Source organism: Lepidochelys kempii, chromosome 21 (assembly GCF_965140285.1).
Source record: "Lepidochelys kempii isolate rLepKem1 chromosome 21, rLepKem1.hap1, whole genome shotgun sequence".
In the NCBI taxonomy this organism is placed as follows: domain Eukaryota; kingdom Metazoa; phylum Chordata; order Testudines; family Cheloniidae; genus Lepidochelys; species Lepidochelys kempii.
The window spans coordinates 15,595,347-15,619,539 of record NC_136400.1 but is presented as its reverse complement, the minus strand read 5'-3'; the positions used below and the strand labels follow the sequence as shown (position 1 = coordinate 15,619,539).

At 53.4% G+C, this 24,193-nt stretch overlaps 1 protein-coding gene across 5 annotated transcripts in view; it reads right to left on the bottom strand.

Annotated features, from left to right (window-relative positions):
• Nucleotides 1-410: 410 nt before the first annotated feature.
• Nucleotides 411-24,193, bottom strand: part of SYT2 (synaptotagmin 2) — a 187,611-nt gene continuing 163,828 nt past the window's right edge. For 4 of the 5 annotated variants that reach the window (XM_073319716.2, XM_073319715.2, XM_073319726.2 and 1 more), the window contains 7 exons: nucleotides 24,018-24,187; nucleotides 13,405-13,530; nucleotides 12,675-12,842; nucleotides 11,960-12,127; nucleotides 10,789-10,906; nucleotides 9,483-9,616; nucleotides 411-7,726 (listed from right to left, as the gene is read on the bottom strand). In XM_073319716.2, the coding sequence (XP_073175817.1) occupies nucleotides 7,520-7,726; nucleotides 9,483-9,616; nucleotides 10,789-10,906; nucleotides 11,960-12,127; nucleotides 12,675-12,842; nucleotides 13,405-13,530; nucleotides 24,018-24,187 (1,091 nt within the window). In that variant the 3' untranslated portion in view covers nucleotides 411-7,519. The remainder of the gene's footprint in view (nucleotides 7,727-9,482; nucleotides 9,617-10,788; nucleotides 10,907-11,959; nucleotides 12,128-12,674; nucleotides 12,843-13,404; nucleotides 13,531-24,017; nucleotides 24,188-24,193) is intronic. The other variant, XM_073319727.2, reaches the window with a different exon arrangement.

Genomic DNA, 24,193 nt, shown 5'->3' with positions numbered 1-24,193 from the left:
AATTTCATTGCCACGCCCAAGCGCTGGGGGAAGGGGTGTGGGGAGACGCAGCCCTTCAGCAGGGGCCTGCGCAACCTGGGTTTGAGCCTGTTCTCACCTCCAGCCCCCCTTCAGCTCTTTGATTCTCACCGCTTTCCTGCTTTCTCACTCCAGTGCTAGGAGCACCAGGGCCCGTGAGAAGCGTCTTGCAAGGAATCCGAAGAGCCCTAGCAAGGGTGGGATTTGCATTCCCCCTGGGTTATGCTGCTGGGGGGGCCCTGAGCCTTCCCTAGCAACCTCAGGGTTGGGGCAGAGCAGCTCTGTGCCCCCCGGCTGCAGGGCTGAGGCTGCTCCTCATTGCTCCAGGTAGGAATCGGCCCTGGGGGCGGCCGCTCGCCCTCAGTGGCGCCCGGGGCCTAGAGGTGCTAACACAGCAGGGACACCCGGCAGCTGCTTTCAGATCATTTCTTTAATAAGGAGACGGACATTGTTACAAAATAACAGTTTAACAATAGAGACAGAAACAACAGAGACCACACAAGGGGGGCGGGAGGTAAAAGCAGTTTCCTGCCGGAGTTCAGTGCTGCAGAGACGGGTGCACTGCGAGAGATGCCAGGAAGGGGTTGAGACCTGGATGATCTCAAGATGGGGGGAGGGGGGGGGAGATTTGTATATAGACCCCTCAGGGGCAGGGGAGGGCAGAGGAAGGAGGGGGCAGGAAGGCAGGACCCCACCCTGGTGCTTGAATGTCCGGTTTTGAAGGCTGAGATCCCTTTCCTTCCCAAAGGCAGCGGAGCAGAGCCCCGGTGGCTGTTACCCCTGGGCCTGTGCTGGGGGCAGGGGTGGATGCTGCAGTGGGACGTACCCCTGTTGCCAGCAGGAATTTCCCAGCTTGTTGCAGCTGCGCATGCAGGGCGTGAAGGCCTGAGCCCCGCCCCCCTCTTGCCTACAGCTTCCCTCCCCTGCTGCTTGATCCGAGACCCAGGCCAGCCGTCAGTCCTGCATCCCCTGCTGGGCTCGCTCTGGGGCTGAGGACTGCCATGAGCTGCTCCAGAGGGCGGGGTTGGATTCCCCTCGGGGCTGCGATGGGCGCACACATCCATGGGTTTGAGGGGCATAAGGGGCCATTCTGCTCTTCTCCTTGGAGCTCCTGCATAGCACAGGCCAGAGCACCCGTGACTTGTGGCTGAGACAGAGCAATCCCCTTAGGGGAACATCCGGTCTGGCTTGAAGCCCCTCAATGCCCCAGGATCTACTGTGCACCTGTCCCAATAGCTAATAGTGCTCCCTGCTGCGAGCCAGCAGCAGCTGTGGTTGCAACAACCAGACTCACCTGGGCCTGGGCCCTCTGCCCAGAAGGCAGCAGAGAGCTGGACTCGAGGTCAGTGCATGATCCAGCTCTCACTAGGGGGCATGATGCTCTGTCCGCCCCAAACCCACTCCTGTCTCCCCGGGGGGCTCGAGAGCTGGTTAAAATGTTACAGCTTGGCCCCAAGGGAAGGAACTAGAGCAACTTCTATCCCGTGCAGCCCTGCTGTCCAGGGGCCGCATAGATGGCCTGGCAGCTGCCCTTGATCTAGAGGGGCGGTCGTCCTACCCATCCCTGCTCGGACACGAAAACTGCTCCGTTGCTCCAGTTCCCCAGCTGGAGAGCCAGAGTCAGGCTGTGTTGGGAGCAATAGGGGGCCTGATCCCAGTTGCAGTCTCTGTCTCCCCCAAAGAAGCTCATGATACAACGGACAGGACCTCAGCCTCCATCAGACTGGTTAGGGCTAGCACCGAGGTGCTTGTGGGGTCGGATTCAGGCCACGCTCGTCTGCCGAAGGAGCGCCAGCATTTGCCCCTGGCGTGTAAGAACGGGATCCCAGCGTTTCAAACTGTGACATTCCAAACCCAGCCGTACGGGGCTCCAGCTTGGACGTAGCGCCAAGCCGCGGTGAGGACTAACCTCCAGGCCATGGCAAAGGCTAGCGTCCTGAGCCAGCCCTCCCCCAGGATGGGGGCTTGGGAGATCTTTAACAAAACACAGGGAGAGACATGACCAAGAGGGGCCAGGAGGACACAGAGGATCACCTGTCGGCCCAGCCCAGGTGAGGATCCTGGCAGGCCGTGGTCTAATATGGCTTCTAAGTTTGCTGTGACAATAAAATGCATCAACACGGGACGGAACGCCACAAAGCTGCTGCTACTGGACATGGCATAAATTGAACACGGTACAGGTTTGCACGGATCGATTACAAGACACACATGAACTTATCCCCCTACTGGCTTGTTAGTTACCCCTCAAACAGTTGTGAATGCGGCAGGCATGCTTTGTTCCTTACCGTTTTTTTTTTTTTTTTGGTTTTTTTTTATTTTTTATTTTTAAATTGAAAATAAACTGATCGTGTGGAGCCTGCTGACTTGGGCAATAACGGGTGGTTTTTTACAGGGCTCACTCTAGCCTCTTGGGGAAAATAAACCCCCTCCGGCCACGCTGCAGCCTGGGTGTGTTCTGCCCAATGGACGATGGCTCGGAGGCGTAACGAAGCGTCTGGATTCTCCGCTCAGCATGCTGCTAGGTACATAGTGGTGATCTGTCATGCATTGGCACCAAGGCTGGCTGGTTGTCGTAGCGAGCTATATATATATATAACTACATATACAAGAAGGGATTTTGGATGTGGCTCAGATGGCTTGAGTATGTGGGGGGGGAGCTTTTTTCCCTTAAAAAGGGGGGTTAAAGTCACAGTCCCCACCCCCTTCTCCCCCCACACACATTTAAACAGTCCAAGTTAAAAATGTGCCAAATTCAATCAAGCAGGACTGGATTCCGGGGGTGCAGTGTCCACTCCAGAGGAGTTGACGCCTGATAGAGGCCAGTGGAGCGGGGAGCAAAATGGCAGGGGGTGTTGTCCCCGCTGTGGCCCACCCACCACCTCTGTCCTGTGCTGATCCAAAGGCAGGTATGTTGAACTCACATTCTGCTCACCCAATTATTTTCTCTCCCCCAGTCCCAGACATGAGTTTTTTAACACCCTCAGTATTGTCTGTAATAATAAACTGACCGCTAGTCCCGGCGGTGGTGGGACATGGCCTTAGATGCTGATTTCAGAACCCCAGCAATGGAAGGAAGTAGTATGGGGCAACTCCAAGGCCTGGCGTGAAAGCAGAGCATGTTGGGTTTACTCTCCTGAGTACATTAACTCACTGAGCTCTGGTGTGTTTATTAGGTCACTCTGGTTCATAAAAAGCCCATTAACCTTTCACTTTCTTGGACCAACTCTAATTTTGGAACGGAGGGGGTGGTACAAGTGTGTCTATCGCAGGCATATGCACCGCCCTTTACGAAAAGGGGACACTCATTAGACCATGCTTGTAACCCGCCGAGGGCTGCTTTGCTCAGTTTCCCATCAGGCGAAGGCAGCCGGAGTTCTAAGGCAGCCGGGTGCAGAGCTTAGACGCTCCGCTGTGTGGAATCGCTACCTCTGCTCCTTGGACCTCCTGGCCTTTGCTGTTGTGCAGCAAGGCCATATGATCAGCAGTCAGGCTGGCTTGTGTTTAAAGCTCATGTATGGATCCAGAACTCCATGAGGGCTCCCTCCTGCAACCTCGTGGCCTTCGAACTGGGAACAAATGTACGCTTACCTAGTTGCCATTAGTACGACTGCTCCACTGCCAGGCTCATGGGTGCACGGAGCTCTCCTACCGATTAAATATTGAAGCTCCAGCAGGACTTAAAAGGTAAGGGTTGGGGCGGGGGGGGGGGGGGGAACGTGTACAAATAAAGGATCAATAATTGTCAGAGGGAAAGAGTAGAGTGGAGAGGGGGTTGGGAGTGAAACATTCTCCAATTGTATTTGGGGGTAAGGGATGTGAAACTGTCCACCCCTCTCCCCGTGACTTAGACTCTCTGGGCATGGGTGAATTCTACCTCCTGTGAGATGTCCTGGACTGCTGGGCTCATGCCCGTGGCCACACCAAAGCTTACTACTCTGGCTCTCCTTGCTCTTCGTACTCACAAAAGTATGTCAGCAGCTGCTTGGTGCTGCAGTCTGCTTCTCTAAACCACAAGCTGTGGGGCTGGAAAGCCTGGGTAGAGTCCCAGGCAGGAGCTGTCCTGCTAGAACATTTGCTAGTGGCATGGCCAGTCACAACTTTCCCTAGGAAGACACTTCCATAGGCTAAGCCACATTGCCAGGAAAACGTAGCTGGTAATCAGGGAGATTTGCAAGGATACTCCAGAGCTGGCTGGCACGGGGCTGCAGCGAGGTCCTTTGAGGGATATTATGCAAAAGGTCCAGAATAAAACAGGACTGGACTCACAGAAGGAAAGGAAACCACAGTGTGGATGCGTATCAGATGCTACTATCCAACGCGCTGGTTCAACCAAAGCAAAGCCACTAACGTTGAAGGCCCCTTAGAGCCAGAAAATGGGAAACTGGCTTGGTCTTCTCAGGTACAGAGTGGACCGAATTGGGAAGGGTGGGTGGTTTCTTCTTGTTACTTCAGGAAACGCTCTAGGAGGGGCAGGACGTGAGCCTGTTTCCTTATAGGTCCAGTCCTGGCCCCCTGAAAAGACATTCACTGCTCTTTGGGGGAGGGGGGAATATGGCCTATACCTGGCGGGAGGCAAAGGAACTGGACTGGGTTCATCAGCCAGCAGGCCTTGTGGTAAGCAGCAGATACTTTGGCCTTTGGGGCACCTTTGGTCCTTGTTTGGAATGGGTTCAGTCTCTCTTAGCCGACGTGCTTCCCCTCTTAGCTGTGTATGATGCTGGAAGGGGGTGAGAGAGCACCCGCCCCACCACCTGGGCCAGCTACTCACCCACCCCATGGGCACCAGTGACTGAGATTATCTCAAGGGGTTTCATGGCAAAGCCAGACACACAGTGTTTGAGCTGGCTCTCACCCTGGCTATGCTCCTGGCTAGTATTTACCAGGCTTCCTGTTAGCCCACAAAGCCCAGCTGCCCCAGACTTTATAGCAACTCTGGGCCCCGAGACCGTCCCAACTGCCCTTCTTCCTCTTCCAGCCCAATGCTAGTTAACACTATGACGTGGAACAGCTTCAACAGGGCAGAGAGTGGGTGCCAGAGCCTCAAGGCCTGGCTTCCCCCGGGGTTAGGCTCAGCCCCTGGAGAGTGGGAGAGCCAAGTTTGAGGCTGACTCAGATTTGATGGCAGCCCTTGTTGGAGCGGCCCAGCCTCTGGGCTGTGTTTGGCGGGGTGGTGCTGCCTGCTGTGGAAAGTCTCGTTTGTGCCAGGAAGCAAAGCCCTGCAGGCACACGTCCCCGCGTGAGGGTACTGCCTAGCGCAGGCAGTCCAGACAAAAGCTAGATAGGGGCTTAAACCTGACACTCCTACAGCCCAGCTGAGGGCCACTACTAGTGGGCGAGAAAGTCACTGCTTGGGCTGGGTCTCTGGCCCAGCTACAGCGTGGAACGGCGTCAAGGGGGGAGATTGGGGGGCAATTCCCTCTGGCCCAGAGGTTAAGGCCCAAGCTGGGGTGTGGGAGAGCCTGGTTCCAGTGTCCTATGCCCTTCTCAGGGCCACGAAGGTGGGGCTCTGGTGGAGTGCCCCGCTGGCAGAGTTTATAACCACAACATTTCGCTGAGGCCACGGTATTTTGGGCGGAAACTCACAGCCTCACCTTGCCTGGCACGTCCCCTAACCACTGGGCTAGTGAGGGACTGACACACAGCTCCCTTCTTTCCCTGTGTAGCCCAGTACCTACTGAGTTAATTGTAACCCTAAAGTGGAACAACTTCACCCCGGGGAGACTGAGACCTTTCTGCTGTGAGTCCCCCTGTAGCCCTGGGGTTATGCTCTGCGGCTGGGGTGTAGGCAATCCAGGTCTGAGGCTTAATTCTGATTCAGAGGGGGTCTGGTTTTACTTAAATATTAATTGGCCCCCATCCCAGGAAGACAATGGCTCCTGCAAAGGAGATGGGATTTAAACAAGGACTGCCCTCCTACCTCAGTCACCTGGGAGGGAGGAAATCGCTGTCCAAACCCCTTCTTAGGGGGCACAGGGGAGACTGGCACTAGGCTCACTCACAACACAGGCAAGTACCCTAACCACTGGACTACAGAGCGATCTTAACCCTTGGGTGGGCCCAACCAATACTTAATGGAAGCGGCCAAGCTTCCAGAGGCAAGAACAAGGATAAGAGCACTTAACCGACTCTTCCTCTCAGCAAGCAGAGGCAGGAATTAAATCAGCATGTCCAACATCTCAGGGGCTGGCCCAGACCACTGAGCTGTAGACAGCTTCTGACGCTGCTGGGGCCCACGTAACAGTTAATTAAAGTGGAACAGCCTCAACAGGAAGGCTGGAGCGAGCACTCTGGTCACACAGCAGCTCCAGCATCGCATTCGAGCCGCTCACTGAGTAACTCGGGAGCACTGGGTCACAGGCGGCCACACTGGCAGAAACAGCGGGAGGGATTTGCACCTGCCTCACTAACACCCCAGCTCCACCCTCTCGCCTTGAGTTCTGAAGATCTTGTGCCTTAAACCCTCCCCTGGGACGCATCTGGCTCTGTACACTTTTAGGTCGTGCATCTTCAGAAGATGTACAGTAGTGCAAGGCATGATGGGACATGTATGCAAATCACCCCAGAGCTGCTTTCATTTAAGATGTCATTTAAGCACCAAAGATGGCTTTAATCAGCCATTTTGGCAAATCAACCTTGAGTTGGGTGGGCCCCTCTCAAGTCCAGCTGCTACTGTAAGCCTGCCTTGCAATGGTCATTTGCATAAACATCCCATGATGCCGTTTTTCAAAACCAAGACTCTTTTGTGCTCTGTCCTGCACTGAGATTGAACATTCAGTTATCAAAGACATGCACCCGCCATGTAACAGCTCCCCTTCTCTGGCAATCACATGGCGGGGGGGCTGCAAGGTTCAATACCCTACCAAGGTGCCACGGGGTGGCAATAGCCCAGGGTCTGTATGCCCAGCAATGCACCTGTCGCACCAGAAAAAACTAAATCTTAGGATGTTCGACGAAGCCTTGGACGTTCCAGTCCCAACGCGACTGCCCTCTCACTTCTTTGGGTGGCTGATGGGAGTCAAAGCAGTTGCCGAGCTGCTCATCACAGTTCTTCTCCACCGACCTGCCTAGTCCAGCTGTATGTATCCCCAAAGCAAGCACAGTGTATCTGGTCAACTCAGATGTTCAGGCTCAGTTGTCACCTTCGCACAACGTTTGAAGGTCCCAGTGTAAAACCGAAGAGAAAGGAAGACGATGCCCTGCCACGGCCTGGCACCTCTGGGACCCACGGCAGAAGCTGGCTTTACGCTTTCAAAGAACAGCACGTAGAAACGATGAGACATGCAGCGGAAGGAAGCGACTTTGCAGAATGAAAAGAACCATCCCTGTCTTTAACCATTTCCCCTGACAGCGCTCAGGACTGTCTGGAAACCCTTCCACAGCAACCAAAGGGTATTGCAGCTTAAAAGAAAACGGAAGCAAAAACCAAAGGTTACATAACTGAGGTATTGATAGCATTGGGTCGCTTAGAATGTCCGTAGCTTATGCTGGGCTATGGCGCTTCCTATTTGTTCTTCCCAAGCGATGCGTCCACCTCTTCTTCCGGCTTCAGGGAGTGCCACTGGGCGATGGGCCGCCGGGGGTTAGCCAGCATGTCGGACCAGTGCCGCAGCTCCGTGCCGCTGGCGTTGGAGCCAACGAATACTTTGCCGATGGCTTCGTTCTTCCCCAGTTTGTCGTAATCCAGGACGGTGATCACCACCTGCACTTTCTGGGGCACACAGAAACGCCGTGTTATTACCAGCATCACAGCTGCAAAATGGCCCGATGCCACTGAGAACCGAGTGGGAATCTATTGGAGCCAAGATTCCCCTGCAGCTGGGAGATGGGTACTAACCTGTCCAATAATGCCTGATGGATCTGAGTACCTGTTCCCATGGGAATCATGTTCCCAACTCCCCCAGGCAGCTAGGCAAAGCTCACCCTGTATCTTCAGACAGCTCTCCCTTCTCATTTTAGGGGCAATGGATATTAAAGGGGCAGGTTTGTCCTGAAAAGGGGCTATGTAATACTGGTGGAACACCTGCTCCCCATGTCAGAGTTTAGCTTCTGAAGCAAGTTGGTCCTTTTCCTCTAGCTAGGCAGAGCCAATGCAGCTAAGGGCTTATTCCCCACCCGAATGCTGCACCACTTTAATTCCACTGGTCCAGTTAAAGTGGTACAAACTCCCTAGCATGGATGCAGTGATACGAGTATAAAGCATCGCTAAACCTGTTGCTGCGTGAAGGCACCTTCATGCCAGAATAACTGCACCCCTACTAGGCCTTGTGCTGGGATAACTATTTCAGTAGAAAAAAAATGCCCCCCCCCAGCAGCGTTATACCAGGCGTCAAGCTGGTGGAGAGCAGGCCTGAGTCCCATTGGTTACATTCTGCACACCATTAAAGGTAACATGGCTGCAGCAGGGAAGGGTGTCACCAAGGTCAGAGTATGATGGGGCCAGGGCTGTGCAGGGGTCACTAGTGAAGAGCCTGGTGCCGTGATGGGGTTCACCAAGGCCAGAGGGCGAAGGGGCCAGAACCGCATGCGGGCTGCCGAGGGCAGTGGATGAAAACACTGGGGCCATGTGGGGTCACTGAGGGCAGTGGGGATGGGGGGGTCATTCATGAGCCTTTCATTACAGGCAATGAAGCAAGAGGCGAAAAGGACCCAGCCTGACTTGGTCAGGGCCCTAAATATGCATTTAGGTGCTTAGCTTTAGGTCCCTCCTTTGAGACATTTGGCCTCAGATCCCCGGCTCGGGGGTTTGCAAGGCTGGCAGGCCAGGGGAAAACCCAGGTTTCTGCTTGGAACCTGGCAGGTCGGCCCTGGAGCAGCTGAGAGACCATAGCACAGGGCCACTCCTCTAGCCCTGCTTTGACCGGCACCCGTGTCCTTGTCTCACTAGCCCCTCCGCCCGCTGGCTGCCGTTAGCATTGGTTATTGCTGAAGTTGGGGCTGGACCTTACTGGCGGGAGTGACCCTCGCTGCAGGGGGCTAAGGATGAGTGGTTGTAATTTGCAACAAGGCGGTTCATTTGCAGAGATATGGAGCAGCCACAGCTTCGGCCGAGGCCAATGGGAGCCTCAGGCCCCCTGTGACTCTGACATTCAGGCCCCAGTGATATTGGTAGCATTTGCCCAGCGTAAACTCTGGCTTTCTGTACTGCCTCTTGCGTTCAGAGCAGCCACCCTCATTACACAGCAGGGACATGTCAGTCTGGAGGAGCTCAGCTCCTGCTCAGTACTAGCGTGCATGAAACACCGGCCCAAGGCCGGCTCCCATCTCTCCATCTCCTCCGCTGCTCGGGGGGTGGGTGTGTCTAGATCATCTGAAGGCCTGGGTGGTCACCTTATATGGGTGGATGTCATGGGGGAAGGGTCTGATCCCCCCAATCAGAGGCTCCCAACTCAGTCATGTGAGCTGTCACTCACTCATCTCTATGCCCCACCCCAAACCTCCCAAGACGAGAATCTCGGCATGGGAACCTGTATCTGCTCAAAGGGGATCTCGAAGCTGAAGGACTCATTGAAGTAGGGGTTCAGGGTCTTCTTCTTCACAGTGGTCTTCTTCTTCTTCAGTCTCTTGCCATTCTGCATTAGGTGGATCTTCACATATGGATCTGCAGGGAGAACCCAAAGCAGGAAAGGTCAGAGCCAGCCCTACTTGTGGGCATGGAGGCACAGAGGGACCGTAGAGGACAGGGTAGCCAGGCTGGGTTTATCTGTGACTGGGGGGTATGAGCAGGCAGAGTGCATCATGCAATGTAGTGGCCTGCTGTCAAATCAAGAGTGGGCAGGAACAATAAGCAGACGCCATTTATCTGTCTACTGCTAAGTACCTACATGGTGGGAAGATACCTGCGAGCACAGGGCTCTTCAATCTAGCAGACAGCTCGGGTCCAGACAGGAAGACAGGCAGCCGTGATGGAAGCTGTACGTCACCGCTGCTCCTGTATGACCATCTGGGCTTGATTCCTGTGTCTCAGGGACTCCTTGACCCCAGAGCGAGCCATGTCCACATTCCTTTGCACTGGGGTCAGTGCGTACACAGGCAATGGGGAGCCCAGCCCCACAGAAAGTCAAAGGGCACACTGGAAGCAAGACCCGCTCCCTCCCTTGGGGCTGGGGGGCAGCCACCCGCAGAGGTGATGGCCTCAAGACAACAAGATGAAAGCCACTGGAGCACTGTTTTGCAGAGGGAGCTCTCGGACCCTCTGTTCCTAAAGCTCATGCTTCAAGCCAGTTGCCTGCAGGCATCAATGTATGCGGGGGAGTGGTCTCCATCCTTTGAAGCAGCAAGGATGGCCATGGCTGGAGACGGGACATTGGGTGGGGTGAGCCAGGGCTCTCAGCTGGCATCGATCATTCTCTCTCTCAGATGCTTGACTGCACCGCATGGGTCACTTGCCAGGATTATCTGGGTCTCCCTCAAATAATCAGTTCCCTGCCATTGCAGGGGCCTCGCGCACTGGTGCACGTCAGTCCCCCCTGTTCTCTGTTGGTGGCACACAACAGTCCAGTCCCCTCTCGGCTGGAAGACTCGGAGCTAATTTAGGTTGTTTGGTTTAGGGTGCGGGTGCTGGGTGGCTCAGACTAGATGATCTGTGTGGTCCCTTCTGGCCTTAAGCTCTATGACTCCATAACCCCACCAGACACAGCACTCAGGATCCGGGTTTCTGATTTAAAGGTGCTGAGCCCTGGGCAGGAATTCTGCCTGGGGAGTGTTAGTCAGCAGCGGGATTGGGCTGGCTCAGGAGCGCCATCAGGTGCTGGAAGGTGGCTCTGCTCTTACCTGAGAGACCCCCCACGTCCATCTTTTTCAGGTTCTTGGCTTCCAGGATACAAACGGTGAGTTTCCCGGCGGTGGGCACGTACCGTAGCGAGATGCAGATATCTCCCAGCTTCTCTGGCTGTGGAGCAAGGGGAAAAGCAGAGGTCAGTGCCTTTCCATGCCCTGGTATCCTGGGATACTTGCACTGAGAATCAATCCCTCAGGAAACCACGGGAGGAGACCCAAGAACCCCTTCACCCATCGAGCTAACCCCTGCATCAGACACTGTGCTGCATCGCTGGTGCAGGCCAGCAGGAGGTCTGCAGCAGCGCCAGTCCCTAGCGGGTGGCAGAAGTCAGACCAGCTGTAGCAGTTTTTACCAGATTTAAGACAGGGCTTCTGCACAAGAAAGAAACCTTGCAGTGGGCAGCGGGACCTGAGTTAAGTGCAGATCTCAGGGCACAGCCAAAGCCCGTGTTAAATCGGAGTGTCTCCCCATAACAGAGCTCCCCAGCTCCACATGGACTGACACACAGTGTCGTATTTACCAGCTCTGCTGTCAGACCACTGTACCAACAGTGCTGAGTTCGGCCTCGCAAACCTTCCTGTGAGGTGCATCACTATCATTAACCCCACTGTGCAACTGGGGAAACCAAGGCACAGAGGGGCAGTGACACGGCAAAGTCAGACCTAAAACCCCATTCTGCTGACTGCCAGCCACATGACCCCACCACTTCTTTCTTAATCAATGGAGCCTCCCATTTCCTGGGAGCTCCATAAGCACTATATTGACTTAGCAAGGCTAAGTGACTTCCCAAGGTCACACACCATGGCGATGGAGGACCTGGAATTGAACCCAGGAGTCCTAACATGTAGTCTCCTTCTCTAGCTGCGAGACCCTACTCCTTTGCCAGAGCTGGGAATAGACCCCAGGACTCTTTGTCCCTTGCTCCCGTCACTAAGCCACTCTCCTGCAGCCACTCTTCCATCTCTCATTGCAGGATGGATCCTCTTTCTCCCCCTCTCACCAATACTCAACTGCAAAGATAACACTTATAAGGAGCCCCCCTCCTTGGGTGACCTTGAAAGCACAGCAGCTGCCTAATGATCCCAATTCCTGACCCTTTGAGCACATTTTCTGAAGCCACCTCCTGCTGGCCAGACGCCCCCGCTCCTTGAACTCCCATCTCACCTCCTCTTTCTCACCGCCCTGCAGGTCTCTCCACTCCTCAATGGGTTGGCCCAGGTCCACTGTGTTCATGGGCACCTTGACCTCCCCAATGATGTCGTGCTTGGAGAAGCGATCAAAGTCGTAGATGGCCATCACCAAGGTTTTCCCACCCAGCTCTTGGTAGGGAACCTGTTATGAAGAAGGACCCTTGCAAACCATTGCCATAGCGACATGGGGTCTGGCTGACGAAGGATCCGACAAATGATCATGCACCGCAGTGACTAGGCTGGGACCCCTTCACCAGTTCTTGCAGTGAGTGGCCAGAATTGCTGTGTCAGTTCAATAGCACTGCTCAGCCACACAGCTGCACGTCGTGCGGGCCATGGGTCTGGGCAACTGCCTTGGTTCTCGTTCAACATGCTGGCAAACTATTTACTAGGGGCAGCCCCTCCACCAGGGGAGGTGCAGATCCTCCTGCAGTTCCTGACTGGGGCATGGTGGGGACAGGGACAGAAGGCTGGGACACATCCCTGGCTGGAAGACAGACAGGAGTTCTGCCCTTCCGACAGTATTAGACTGACTTAACGGCAAGGCTAAGGGGCTCCTCATGGTCACACACCATGGCAATGGCAGACCCAGGAATAGAACCCAGGACAAGTGTCCCCTGCAGGACAGAGTGGGGTCTAGCAATTGGGGCTGGGGACCACTGTGCTGAGTGAACTAGGAAGGGTCTCACCTTGAAGACGAAAGTCTCATTGAAGGCCGGGTTGAGGGTCTTCTTCTGCACTTTGGTCTCGTATTTCTTCTTCTTGTCCGGAAGCAGGAAGACTTTGACATACGGGTCCGAGGTGCCACCCATATCCAGTGCCGGGAGCTCGGCCGCTTGGAGAATGCCCACCGTCAGCTGGAGGGGGAAGAGGGATGTTTCCTCAGTGAGATGGCTCAGCAAGACGCCGCTCCCACTCCCCACTGCATGGAAAAGATCCCCAGTGGATCTTCCAGCTCCACGTTCCCTCTGCCCCTGGCCAGTCAGGGACGCACTTGGTCACCCTCCCCAACACCCTGCTGCAGCTGGGGCCAGGAGATCGCTTGCTGAGCTGTGTCATTCCACAGACGGTGCTCTCTCTGTGCTGATAGTGGGCCTGCCAGGTCTGGGCTCAGGGCCCTGTGGAGAGGCACGTTCCATCCATCTTCCCCTTCCTCACATCCCAGGGTGCTTGGGAAGTGCTAGAGGGGACCCTTTCAAAGGGCATGTGGGACAATCATGGTGGGGATAAATTCCCTCCCTACATCTCTGCCCTTTGCAGGCACCTGTGCCACTCAGAGGCTGGCATTCCCCCACGCTCTTCGGCTGGAGTTTCCAAGGCTGAGTCCTTCACTTGACCCTCTCCTCACAACCCTCCCGCACTGCCCTGGCCTCCTTCCCCAACCTCCCCATGTCCCAGCCCCTTTCCTGCCTATGTCACCTGGTTAGCCTGGAAATCATAGTCCAGCGAGAACTGCAGCTTGCCCAGGTTCTCTGGCTCCTTCTCCTCCTCCTCGCCTTCTCCCTCCGTCAGGCCCATCTCCGCGTCGTCATCGTCCTGTTTGTTCTGCAGAGGACACAGAGCCTGCCTGCTCAGCTACTAGGCTTCGGACACGGCCGGCCGATCACACACACACAGCTCTTCCCCGGCTCGGTGCCTCGGGGATTCCCAGCCTTAGAATTCATGCACGAGTGTCACCGACTGAGAGGAGGCAGGAGGCTGAACTGGGGTTCCGTTCAGCGGACTCCCCAGAGACACGACTGCCCTCTACTGGAGGGACAGCAAGACCCTGCTCTAATGGGTAACCGGAGCCTGAACAAAAGTGAGCTTTGGGAGCAGAAGGGACCTGAGATCTAGCTGCCCTGATGGCTGTGCAGCTCTGGCAGCATAGCAACGGCTGGGAAGTAATGGATCTGTTACAGATAACAGCACTGACTGGGAAGCAGGCCTGGGAGAAGCCGCTGCAAAGCAGGAGGCCCCCGGGTGGTCAGCACTGGCCAGACATAAAGGGGAGGGAGAGGTTACTTACTTCCTACCATAACTGGAGTTCTTTGAGATGTCTTGTCCCGGTGGGTGCTCCATGGGAGGGTGTGCGTGCACTCAGGCACTCCTGACTAAAGATCTTTTCATTCGCAGACACCTCCTCATGCTCAGTGGGAGGGCGTATAGGGGGGAGTGGACCCTCGCCACACCGGTTCCTTCACAACCTCACAGGACCCGGAAGCAGAGGGAAAGGAGGGCAGTTGGTGGAGTAACCACAGGGACAAAACATTTTGAAGAACTCCAGTTACTGTCCGAGGAAAGTAACCTCCCCTTCTTCTTGGAGTTATTGTCCCCATGGGCGCTCCATGAAAGGAGACTCCAGAGCAGTACCTCAGTGAGGAGGCTGGTGCTGAGGAGGCGGATTCAGTGCAGAGTTTAAAACACCAATGTCTTCACCAATGTCTGGAGGCACATACCAAGGCATAGCGGTGGGAGAACCAGTCCTTGAGGGGACCTTTCTCAGGGGGGCTGTGGGCTTGGATTGAGCCCTAGTGGAATGAGCACTGACTTTAGGAGGGGATGCCCTCATAGCATGCCAGAATACACCCCAAAACCCAGTTAGATAGTCTCTGGGTAGAAACTGAGGGACCTCTCATCCTCTCGGCGAAGAAGATTAAGAGCTTGGGGGAAACCCTGAAAGGTACAGTCCTGTGTAGGTAGAAGGCCAGAGCTCTTCTTATGTCCAGAGTATGGAGACTGGCCTCTTGTCTTGAAGACTGAGGCCTAGGATAAAAGATCAGTAGTTGAATGTCCTGACCAATATGGAACGCCGATGAAACTTTAGAGAGGAAACCAGGATGGGGACACAGGGTAACTCTCAGGACAGAACACTGAGTATAGTGGCCCCTAATTCACCTACCCTCCTGGCCGTGAGGATTGGTCTTGAAGAGCAGATAGAGGAACGGACGGGTTCCCACTAAATTGAAGTCCCAGGGTGGAGCAGCCTCCTGCACTGAAGGAAACAAATTAAGGAGGCCCTTAGAAGTGTTGCAGTTGTAGGATGTGTGAAGATCAAGAATCCTTCCACTGACTTGTGAAATGCTGTGAGAGCAGCGAGGTGAACTTTCACCGAACTCAGGGAGAGGCCCAGCAATTTCAGGTTTAACAGGCAGTGAAGTGAAGACTTGGCAGGGGACATGGAGCAACGAGAGCACCAAATCCAGAAACGCTTCCACTTCTGCACGGAAGTCTTTCTTGTGGTGGGCTTCCTGCTATTCACCAGAACTGCCTGGACTGCAGGAGGATACTCCTTCTCTAAGCCAGAAGCCATCGAGGAGCCAGGCCTTCAGGTGTAGTGATGAGAGGTTGGGGTGGGTTGTACAGCCCAACTCCTGTGTCAGGATATCCATCAACAGAGGGAGGCGAAGAGGCAGACACAGCGAAAGACGAGTCAGGGCCAGGAACCATAGTTGTCTTGGCCATGCCTGGGCTCTGAGACTAATCACTGCTCTTGTTTCAACTTTTTCAGAACTCTGCAGCAGGAGAATGGGGGGATAGGTGTATAGCAGACATCGAAGCTAAGGGGCACAGAGAGCATCTACCTTCTTGAGTAGAAATATCAGTACTTCGTGCTGAAAGGCATCATAAAACAGTCTACCTGCGGAAGACCCCAGGTAAGGCAGATCTTACAAAAGACTGAATCATTCAGTTCCCTCTCATGGTCTTGATGGAAGAATCTGCTCAATGAATGTACAATGGTGTTCTGCAGTGCTGGCAGACAAACTGCTGAAATATCTATTTGAAGGGCTCTGCACCAGTTCCACAGCTTTACCAAGTCTTTGCTTAAGGATTAGGATTTGCTCCTCATTGGTGGTTTATGTCTGCTCAGTTGCCTAATATCACTCTGAGCAAATGGCATAATGGACTGCTTGGAGTGTGAAGATGTCGCTGTGAAGTAACAACTCCCGAGGAGAACCACCTGCCTTGAGCTGTATTATCCTAGAGATGAGTGCCTCAGCCCAGGAGTGGGGTGTCCATGGTAATGACGTGAGCAGAAGGTGGGCGTGAGAAGGGGGTTCCCACACAGTCTTTGAGGATTTTTCCACCAAGCGAGGGACTCGAGTCCCATCAGAGGCACTGATAACCTTCTGGACACATTGTGTGTGTTGGGAGGATAGGCTGTCTTGAGCCCGGCTTGAAGGGACCAGAAGCGGCGTCTTGCATGGGAGTTACAAAAGTACAGGCTGCCACGTGTCCGGCAGTTGAAGGCAAGCCCTCACTGCAGTTTGTGAGCTCTGTTGCAGCGTGGAGATTTGGCTGGACATCATGGCAAACCTGTCTGCAGGTAGATACGATCTGGCTGCCACAGAGTCTAGGGCGGCGCTGATAAAGCCTATGCGTTACATAAGTATCCAAGGCGATTGATCTATACGGGGTAAAGGCCCAGGGAGTGGGAATGGGCTAGGGCCTGCTTGGTAGCGGACTGCACCTTGTGCAAAGAACGACCCTTGAGGAGTCAGTCCCCAATAGGGGGGGATGATTTCCCCCAGCTGCCAAAGGTGGTCGGCTACGATGGAGAGGACCTTCTTAAAGCTCTCAGGGCAATTGACACGGTACCGGTGGTGTTTGGTGCCCACTACAAATCTGAGGAAATGCCAGTGCTCTGAGTGTATGGTGACGTCGATGACGAACTAGCCCCCGGGATCTAATGATGGAATAACTCCTGCAAGGGTGAGTGTCCTGAATGCTGCACATGAATACGGAGTATTTAGAATCCAGAGGTCCAGAATCAGTCCCCACCCTACTTTTCTCTTGGGACCAGGAATAGAATCCTGTTCTGACGAAGTCCGAGGGAACAGGTTCTAATCACCCCCAGTTGCAGGATGGATTTCACCTCCTGCTTTAGGAGCCTCTCATGAGAAGCGTCCCTGAATTGGCAGGGGGAGGAGGAGGGGAGGGGGACATGGAGCTGAAATGGATGGAGTAGCCCATCAAAATCACCTCCAGTACCCATTTGTCTGAGGTGATGTGCTCCCAGAAAGGGAGAAAATGGGCAAACTGTCCCCATAGGGTGGGTGGATGGAGGATTGATGCAGCTGAAGATCCAATCGGGAGAGCTTTTGGTCCTTGACTAACGGGTCAAAATGGTTGTTTAGATGAGGTAGCCAACTGAGAGGTTATGGTGGAAGATGGGCCTTTCTTATGCAGTCTGGGCCTCTTTCTAGGCAGCTCAGCGAATCTTTGGGGGCCTGAGAGTACACAGAACATGAACATTGCGTTGTCTGAGGTTTGCTGTATCTTCTCTTTGTAGATGGTGCATGTGTGCCAAGAGATCACAATGCTGCCTTAAGTCCATGGCATCAATAAAAAGTTTAGGCCCTTTGAAGGGCTGGTCTTCGTGTTTTGTACCTCCCTGGTCAGGCTGGAGGACTGGAGCCAGGAGGCACAGGGCATGACTACAGCAGTAGCCATAGAGCACCAGGCTGTATGTGCCACATCAAGGGAAGTCTGCAGGAACACCTTCGTGATTGTCTGACCCTCTGTAATAAGAGCTGGAAACGGCTCTCTCTCGTCCTGAGGCGACAAATCAGTCCAATGGGAACATTTAGAACAATTTGTAAAGTCATCTTTCGCCATCAGGGCTTGATAGTTGGTGACTCTGAATTGAAGGGAGGCCTTTGAGTAGCTGATACAACCTAGAAGGTCCAGACATTTAAGCTCCTTATCAGTTGGTGTTGATGTGAAGCAACACTGACTACTTCTCTCATCGGCAGTGTTGACGACCAGAGAGTTAGGGGTGGGATAGGAGAACAGGTGCTCCAAACCTTTGGCCCTCTTGCAGATGGGTGGGATGGCAGCCGGAGTCTGCCACACTGCACAGGCTGGTGACAGTAGGGCCTGGTTGACAGGTTAGGTCACCCTGCCCTAAAGGGAGGCGTGCAGATGTTCACCGCCGAGTGCGGCTGATCCTGAACTTCCTCCAGATGAATCTGTAAAGCCTCCACTACGTGCTTCAGAGGGTCCTCAAAGACCTTGAATCATCCATGTAGGATGGTGGAGGGGGCACAGCTGCCTCATCTGGGGAGGAAGAGGATGGTGGTGTCTCCTCCTCTGTTTTCAATGGTGGGTCTTCTTGAGGAGGGTCCTGAGGATGTTGTTGGCCAAGAATCTTGGTGGATCCTCTTGTGCGAAGACACCCAGTAGACTTGGTCCCCACGAGGGGCCCAATGGTTCAAAAAAGCCCTCTTGGGAGGGGCATAAGGAAAAGGAATAGGGCCCCAGAACTGTTCCTGCCAGTGCTGATGGGTCATGCATTGGCTGGTTCCTGGCATCTCATCCTCAGGGAATGTCAAGGGAGGGAGGGTGAAATGGGTAGGTGGGGGAGCCTTGAATGGATACCTCTGAATCAAAGAAAGTGTCCTCTCCCGTGTTCGGTGGTGGACCTAGTGGAGCTAGTACCAGGCTTGGATTGGTACTGGGGGCCAAACCGGCAATTGTGATGGTACCAGTGGGTGAGCATTTATATGATGCTGTGGCAGATGTGTTGGTCCCAGTTGGCACGCAGGTGCTGGTGGGGAAGTCCTCCCAGTATCCACAGCACAGGGGACTTGTTTCCTCCAAGACCTGAAGGTCCTTGTGAACAAGGAACCGGGAAAGCACCAGTGAGCCTGGGGATGACTCCTCTGGGTGAAACACCTCTAGTGGTACTGGAGACAGTGGACCCACTTGCTCTGGAGAGGCCCAGCTGAAGGTAGATGGTATTAGGTGATATGATTTCTTCAAAGAGTCCTTCCGCTTCAAGGAGTCCTTCTGTTTGGAAGAGTCCATTTCTGGTACCAACGGGTCTATCGTTCGCTGCTTGGTGGTGGGCTTTTCAGTGTTCGGCTTCGCAGAAGAAGCCTTCCTTGGAGGCGTCAGTGCCTTGGTACCGTGATTGATAGGAGCTTCAACAGGAGATGTGGTCTCCTTGCTCCCAGGTTAAAGCAGGTAAAAATGTATGTACAGGTGAGTCACAGTCTATAATGTCAAAAGGCAGCAGAGATGTAGTGTTCTGCCAGTTTCCCAAAAGTCTTTCAGGGCTACTCAGGATAACTCTGGGGATCTCCACCTCCTTCTTCAGTTTTCTGCTCTGTTAGAATCAAAACAGCCAAGAGATGAAGAATTTTTCCTTGTATCCATATTTATTGCTTCTTCTCACAGAAGCCAAGCTGCCCGTAACAGCTCCCACGCACGTCCCTTCTTCACTGAGGTGGCGGGGAAGGAATGCACTTAACAAAGGCTTTGATTTTTGATCTCACACACAGTGCCCATTTGCTTTCCATGCACGGGAATTAGCACTCTCCAGTTCAAGTTTTTCATTTGCATTACACAAGGCTTCCTTCTTGTTTGATGGGTTACTTAGTTACAGGGGTACATACAACGCAGACATTTGCCATCACATTATACCAGGGCACAGATAAGTGACAACAATGCATGCAGCATCCCACCAGTTTTCCATGAAGTTTAAACACATTCTTATACGTTTTAACATCTACTTTGAACAATACTAACACACATGTGAGCTGTGAGTTTGTCAGTTCTCAGCTGATGCCTAGGCCTTGGCCAGAGCTGGCACTTGGCTTACCAGCGTCACACCCATCATGGGGCTGACAAGACTTGAATTCTGGGGTCTTGGGCATAAGCCACCAGGAAAGCCACTGGTTGAGAGGGCCTGAGGCGCGAAAAGGGGAGAAGGGGGAACCCCCTCTCCCTAAGCTAAGAAATCATGCTAAGAAAATGAAAAACAACACAAGTAAAGCAGCAAGGTAGCAGACACTACAGAATTCTGTCTCGAGCCACGGGTGGTGGAGAAGGAGCTGGAGGGGCACGGGACCACTCCTCCTAGACGCCCTTGTACTGGAGCACAAGAAGGCGTACGGCATAGGCACGGACCCGCAGACACTGCTAACAAAAATACCTCCAGTTGAGCGCACCCGCGCATCCTCAGGCAGAGAGGCTATCGGGACAAGATCTTCAAGAACAGAGGGAGTGGCCCTGGGCGGATGGAGGGCATGACCTCCCTGCAGACGGGCCAGGAAGGGGAATGGAGATAGGCCCTTGAGGTAAAGGACTAGAGTAAGAGCCCCAAGCCTTTCCAGCATGGAAGGCTACAGGCACCCACCTACCTGCAGGGGAACGTAGGGCCAACATTGTGTAGAGGAGCAGGAAATTAAACCCCAGGCTGGTGCCCAAACCGCTGGCCCATCCCTCCTGTTATAAATTATCTGCTACATATTAATCTATTCAGGAGGTGTCTAGGAGCGATGTGGCAATGATCTGTTAGACGTGAATAAGGCATGGGATCAGAGCCATAGCTCAGCTGGGGAGTTCCCCTCTGACCTCCCAGATCTTAGCCTCAGACACAACTTGTAGCCTGTGTTTTGCAAAATGGGGCTTTGTATCATTTTCCTGTTTAGCAGTGGATGTATTGGAGCCCCAACTGCCCACTCTCCCTGGAGAACTCTTCAACATGCATTGGGCCTGCCGGGCATAAGCTTTGGAGCTAATTGGTGCATTGGACAAATCCCCATACCCCCCGCCCCTTTGCATGGCTGACAGAGAAGCAACATTCACTTTGCCACCTACCATGAATTGCCATCCAGGTTAGTCAGAGAACATGGAGACAGAACAACACAGAAGAAGGACAACGAGAGCACAGAGAAGGAAGAGAAGGACATTATAGAGACAACCACCACCACAGATAATCAACAACACCCAATGCGCGTGAGAAACAACAGACTCCACCCTCTTAAAGGCACACCGTACCCAGGCTGAGTGTGCACGCTGGAGTGGGCTCTACTTTCAAGCAGTGAATTTGGAAAGTTTTGTCAGCACCAACATTGATTTTGTACATAATCAGCCAATCTCTAAAAGGGGGGTGCCCGTTTATGCACTTTGCCCTCATTACGTGTATCTGAAACAAGCCAATTTCAACTTTCCCTTTAATGGATAAGTGCCCAGCAAAGCCACTGTAGTTGCTACCAGTCCAGTGTTTCTCTGGAAACCAAATGCACAGGAAGCACAGAGAGAGAGAGAACATGATTTTCCTCACAAAGATAACACATTTACCGGGACAGCACAATACCCTGCTATATAACCCTGGACGGAGGGGGTGGAGAAAGGAAACTGACATGAAAAGGACGAGAAAATGAAGTCACTGACACATCCTGGCTAAGTGTGCATGCTTGTGTCTCCCCTGGCTGACGGATACAAGCCCAGCTCCTAGTGCTGTCCCCAGCAGAGATTCTCCTTTAGCTCAGGTGGCCGAGATCTGTCTTTTCAGAGCAGCCCGGCCTGCTTTCTGCTCCATGGAGCGCATAATGACGATGAGCAGCTGTTTATTCAGCCCTTTTGGATTCCCCATCCCAGCTGTGGGCCATCCTGAGGAGCTGTGCTCTGGCTGAGATCAGGCCCGTGCCATCATGGCTGCTGAGTGCCTGGCAATAGCTTTTTCCCCTGTTCCTTTGTATATGCATCAGCCTGTCGCTGTCGCTGCAAGCCCTGGGTTTGCACTGACTCTCAGCCTTTGCCTCATACCAAGCAGCCTCCTGCCTGGTGCTAGGACCGTCGCTCCAGGCACTGCACCTCCCTTTAGTGCTCTGGAGCTAGGCTGTGTCACTAAGGCTCCGGCCTGCCGTGGGGCGATGGGAAGCCGCGTCAGCCAAGGGGGAACTCCAGGAGAAACAATCCCTTTCAGAACTCTAAGCAGGCCCATTGCACCCACTCAACCCTGGGATGCAACATGTGTTACCCTCAGCTCCCCTCCGCATCCTATGGGGGCAGCACAGATTCCTAGGGGTACTAGCAGATGATGCACAAGGGGCACAAATTGGCATGGTGGGGCAGGCATCTTGCTCCATTCCCTACTGCACACCTGCCAGGCTGGCCCTACAAATGTCTTCCTAGATACATGCAAGCTCTAGCCCAGGTCTGAGAGGCATGTGGTGCAGACCAATCTGTAAATAGGGTTTGCCATAAAACAGGCCTTTGGGATCCCATCTGCCCTCCAGTTTCTCTACAGCCTCCAACTTCCCATCTGAATAGGGTCAGCCAGTCCTGTTGGGGCCTGATTCACATCAGCTGGCAGAACTGGGACCATGGGGCTCCCATGGAACTTGCTTCACCATTTCCCTAAGTGAAAAGGAAAAGGACACATGGGCTGGGGGGGCGTGATTCCACCCTGGAAGAATCATAGAATATCAGGATTGGAAGGGACCTCAGGAGGTCATCTAGTCCAACCCCCTGCTCAAAGCAGGACCAATCCCCAATTTTTGCCCCAGATCCCTAAATGGCCCCCTCAAGGGTTGAACTCACAACCCTGGGTTTAACAGGCCAATGCTCAAACCACTGAGCTATCCCTCCCCCCCAGAAACTCATGGGTTCTCATGAAAACTCACTGGGCACTTTATTTTCATAAGGGAAAGTACACAAAATGGGGGTGGGGTGGAGGGATGATTCTGCAGCAGCTGTAGTCAGCAGATGATCCACCAGCACCTGCGGGCATTGTTTATGGGGTGCCACAGACCAAGTGAGCATCTGGTGTTCCTCTTATTCTAGCCACAAATGTTCTCCCAGAAGGGCCGATGAAGCGGTTTGGAGACAAGATATGACCCTGTTCTTCAACTTTTGCCAGCTCCTAGAACCAAACTTGACCCATATCTGTTGGAAGCCTGAATGTTTGGAGTCTATGTTCCCCCTGGAACTTTTGAGTCTCATGCACCTCACTCTGCTCTTCTGGTTAGCAGCTAAGACCATTATCTGAAGCACTAAAATGCCTCAAGAAATGCTGCTCTCCCTGGCTTTCCAGCCCAAATCTCACGAGACACCCTGTTTTTGTGATATTCCCAGTCATGCTTTATATACTTGAGTGGTCTGCAGTTTGATCATGTTGCTGGGTGATCACTGATCCTGAACTTTGACTCTTAAGGAGGCTCCTCATCCCAGCATCTCCCCTGAAGGGGCTGATCCTTAAAATGTGAGAATAACTAAAAGCAAAGATGAAATGGGAGGAAATAGGGGGGAAAGAAATACTTAAATGGCCTGAAACTTATGAATGGTGATTCTGATAATGCAATCTGCTGCTTTATACCAGTCAGATTCTCCGATGTCTTTAAGCTTTAGAAGCAGTCAGCGATCCTGTGGGGAACGTGAGACAGTTGTGGCAAATAATAAAGAACAGGAGAAGCATTTCCATTCCTTGACAACAGAGACACAAACTCTGCTGATCAAGAGCTTATTTATATGAAGAGCAAAGAGCCCTGTGTAACTTCCTGATTCATGTGGCTATCTCCTGTGTGTCCTCTGGGTTTGGGGGAAACAGTGCTATTGACAGGGGTGGGTCTAAATTAAAACGTGTGATTCAAGACATGACTATAAAGAAGACTGCACAAATGTAAAATGGTAGGTCATGTAAAGCACGCCATCTGCTGGCATGTTTCATGGCTAGCTTTGTTCATGAGTTGGTAGGTTCAATAAAGTTGTTGTTCTGCGGCACATGACTCCCTCTGTCTGAAACCCTGCGTGCATGGGGAAGGTCAAAAAAACCTCGATCCAAATTCTGCACCCGAGGCCTATTTCTAGTTAGGAAAGCAACCCAACCCCCCCTCCCTACCGCCATCCGTACTGCAGAGGGGAAGACCCTATGCCTCTCCCATCCAGTGTCTACAACTAACTCCTCCCGCTGGATAAACCCTTCCCAAGTGCCTTATGGGAACGTAACCCACCCTAGGACAGCTGGGGAGCGTTGTCTCCCTCTGGTGACACCAATCTGCTACGGCATCAGTTTGATGCCATTACTGCTTTCGCCCTAGCTCATGCTCGTAGTGGCAGAGGTCCCTGGGGTTCAAATCCTGCTCTAGGTGAAAGCTGAGAGGGTTACCTTCACTCCCTGTATCTGAGGAACTGCACACTTCTGCTGCTGCTTTAGGAATAAATGACTGTGTTTGTTGTTTCCTTGGTCAAAATGACAAGCAGGCGCTTTCTAACACTCTGCTCCAGGGACCCGACTGAGCCTTTACCAAGAGGCGTTTTACCTGGTTCCCCGATTTCATGTCTTTCATGTTCATGGCGTTCTTCATCCCTTTGCCCTTCTCCTTCTTGTTCTTCTTCTTCTTGCAGCAGCATTTCTTGCAGATGCAGAAGCAGCAGGTGAGGAGGAGCAGGCCGCCTACCACAGCGATGGCAATCAGGGCCCAGGGAGGCACTGTGC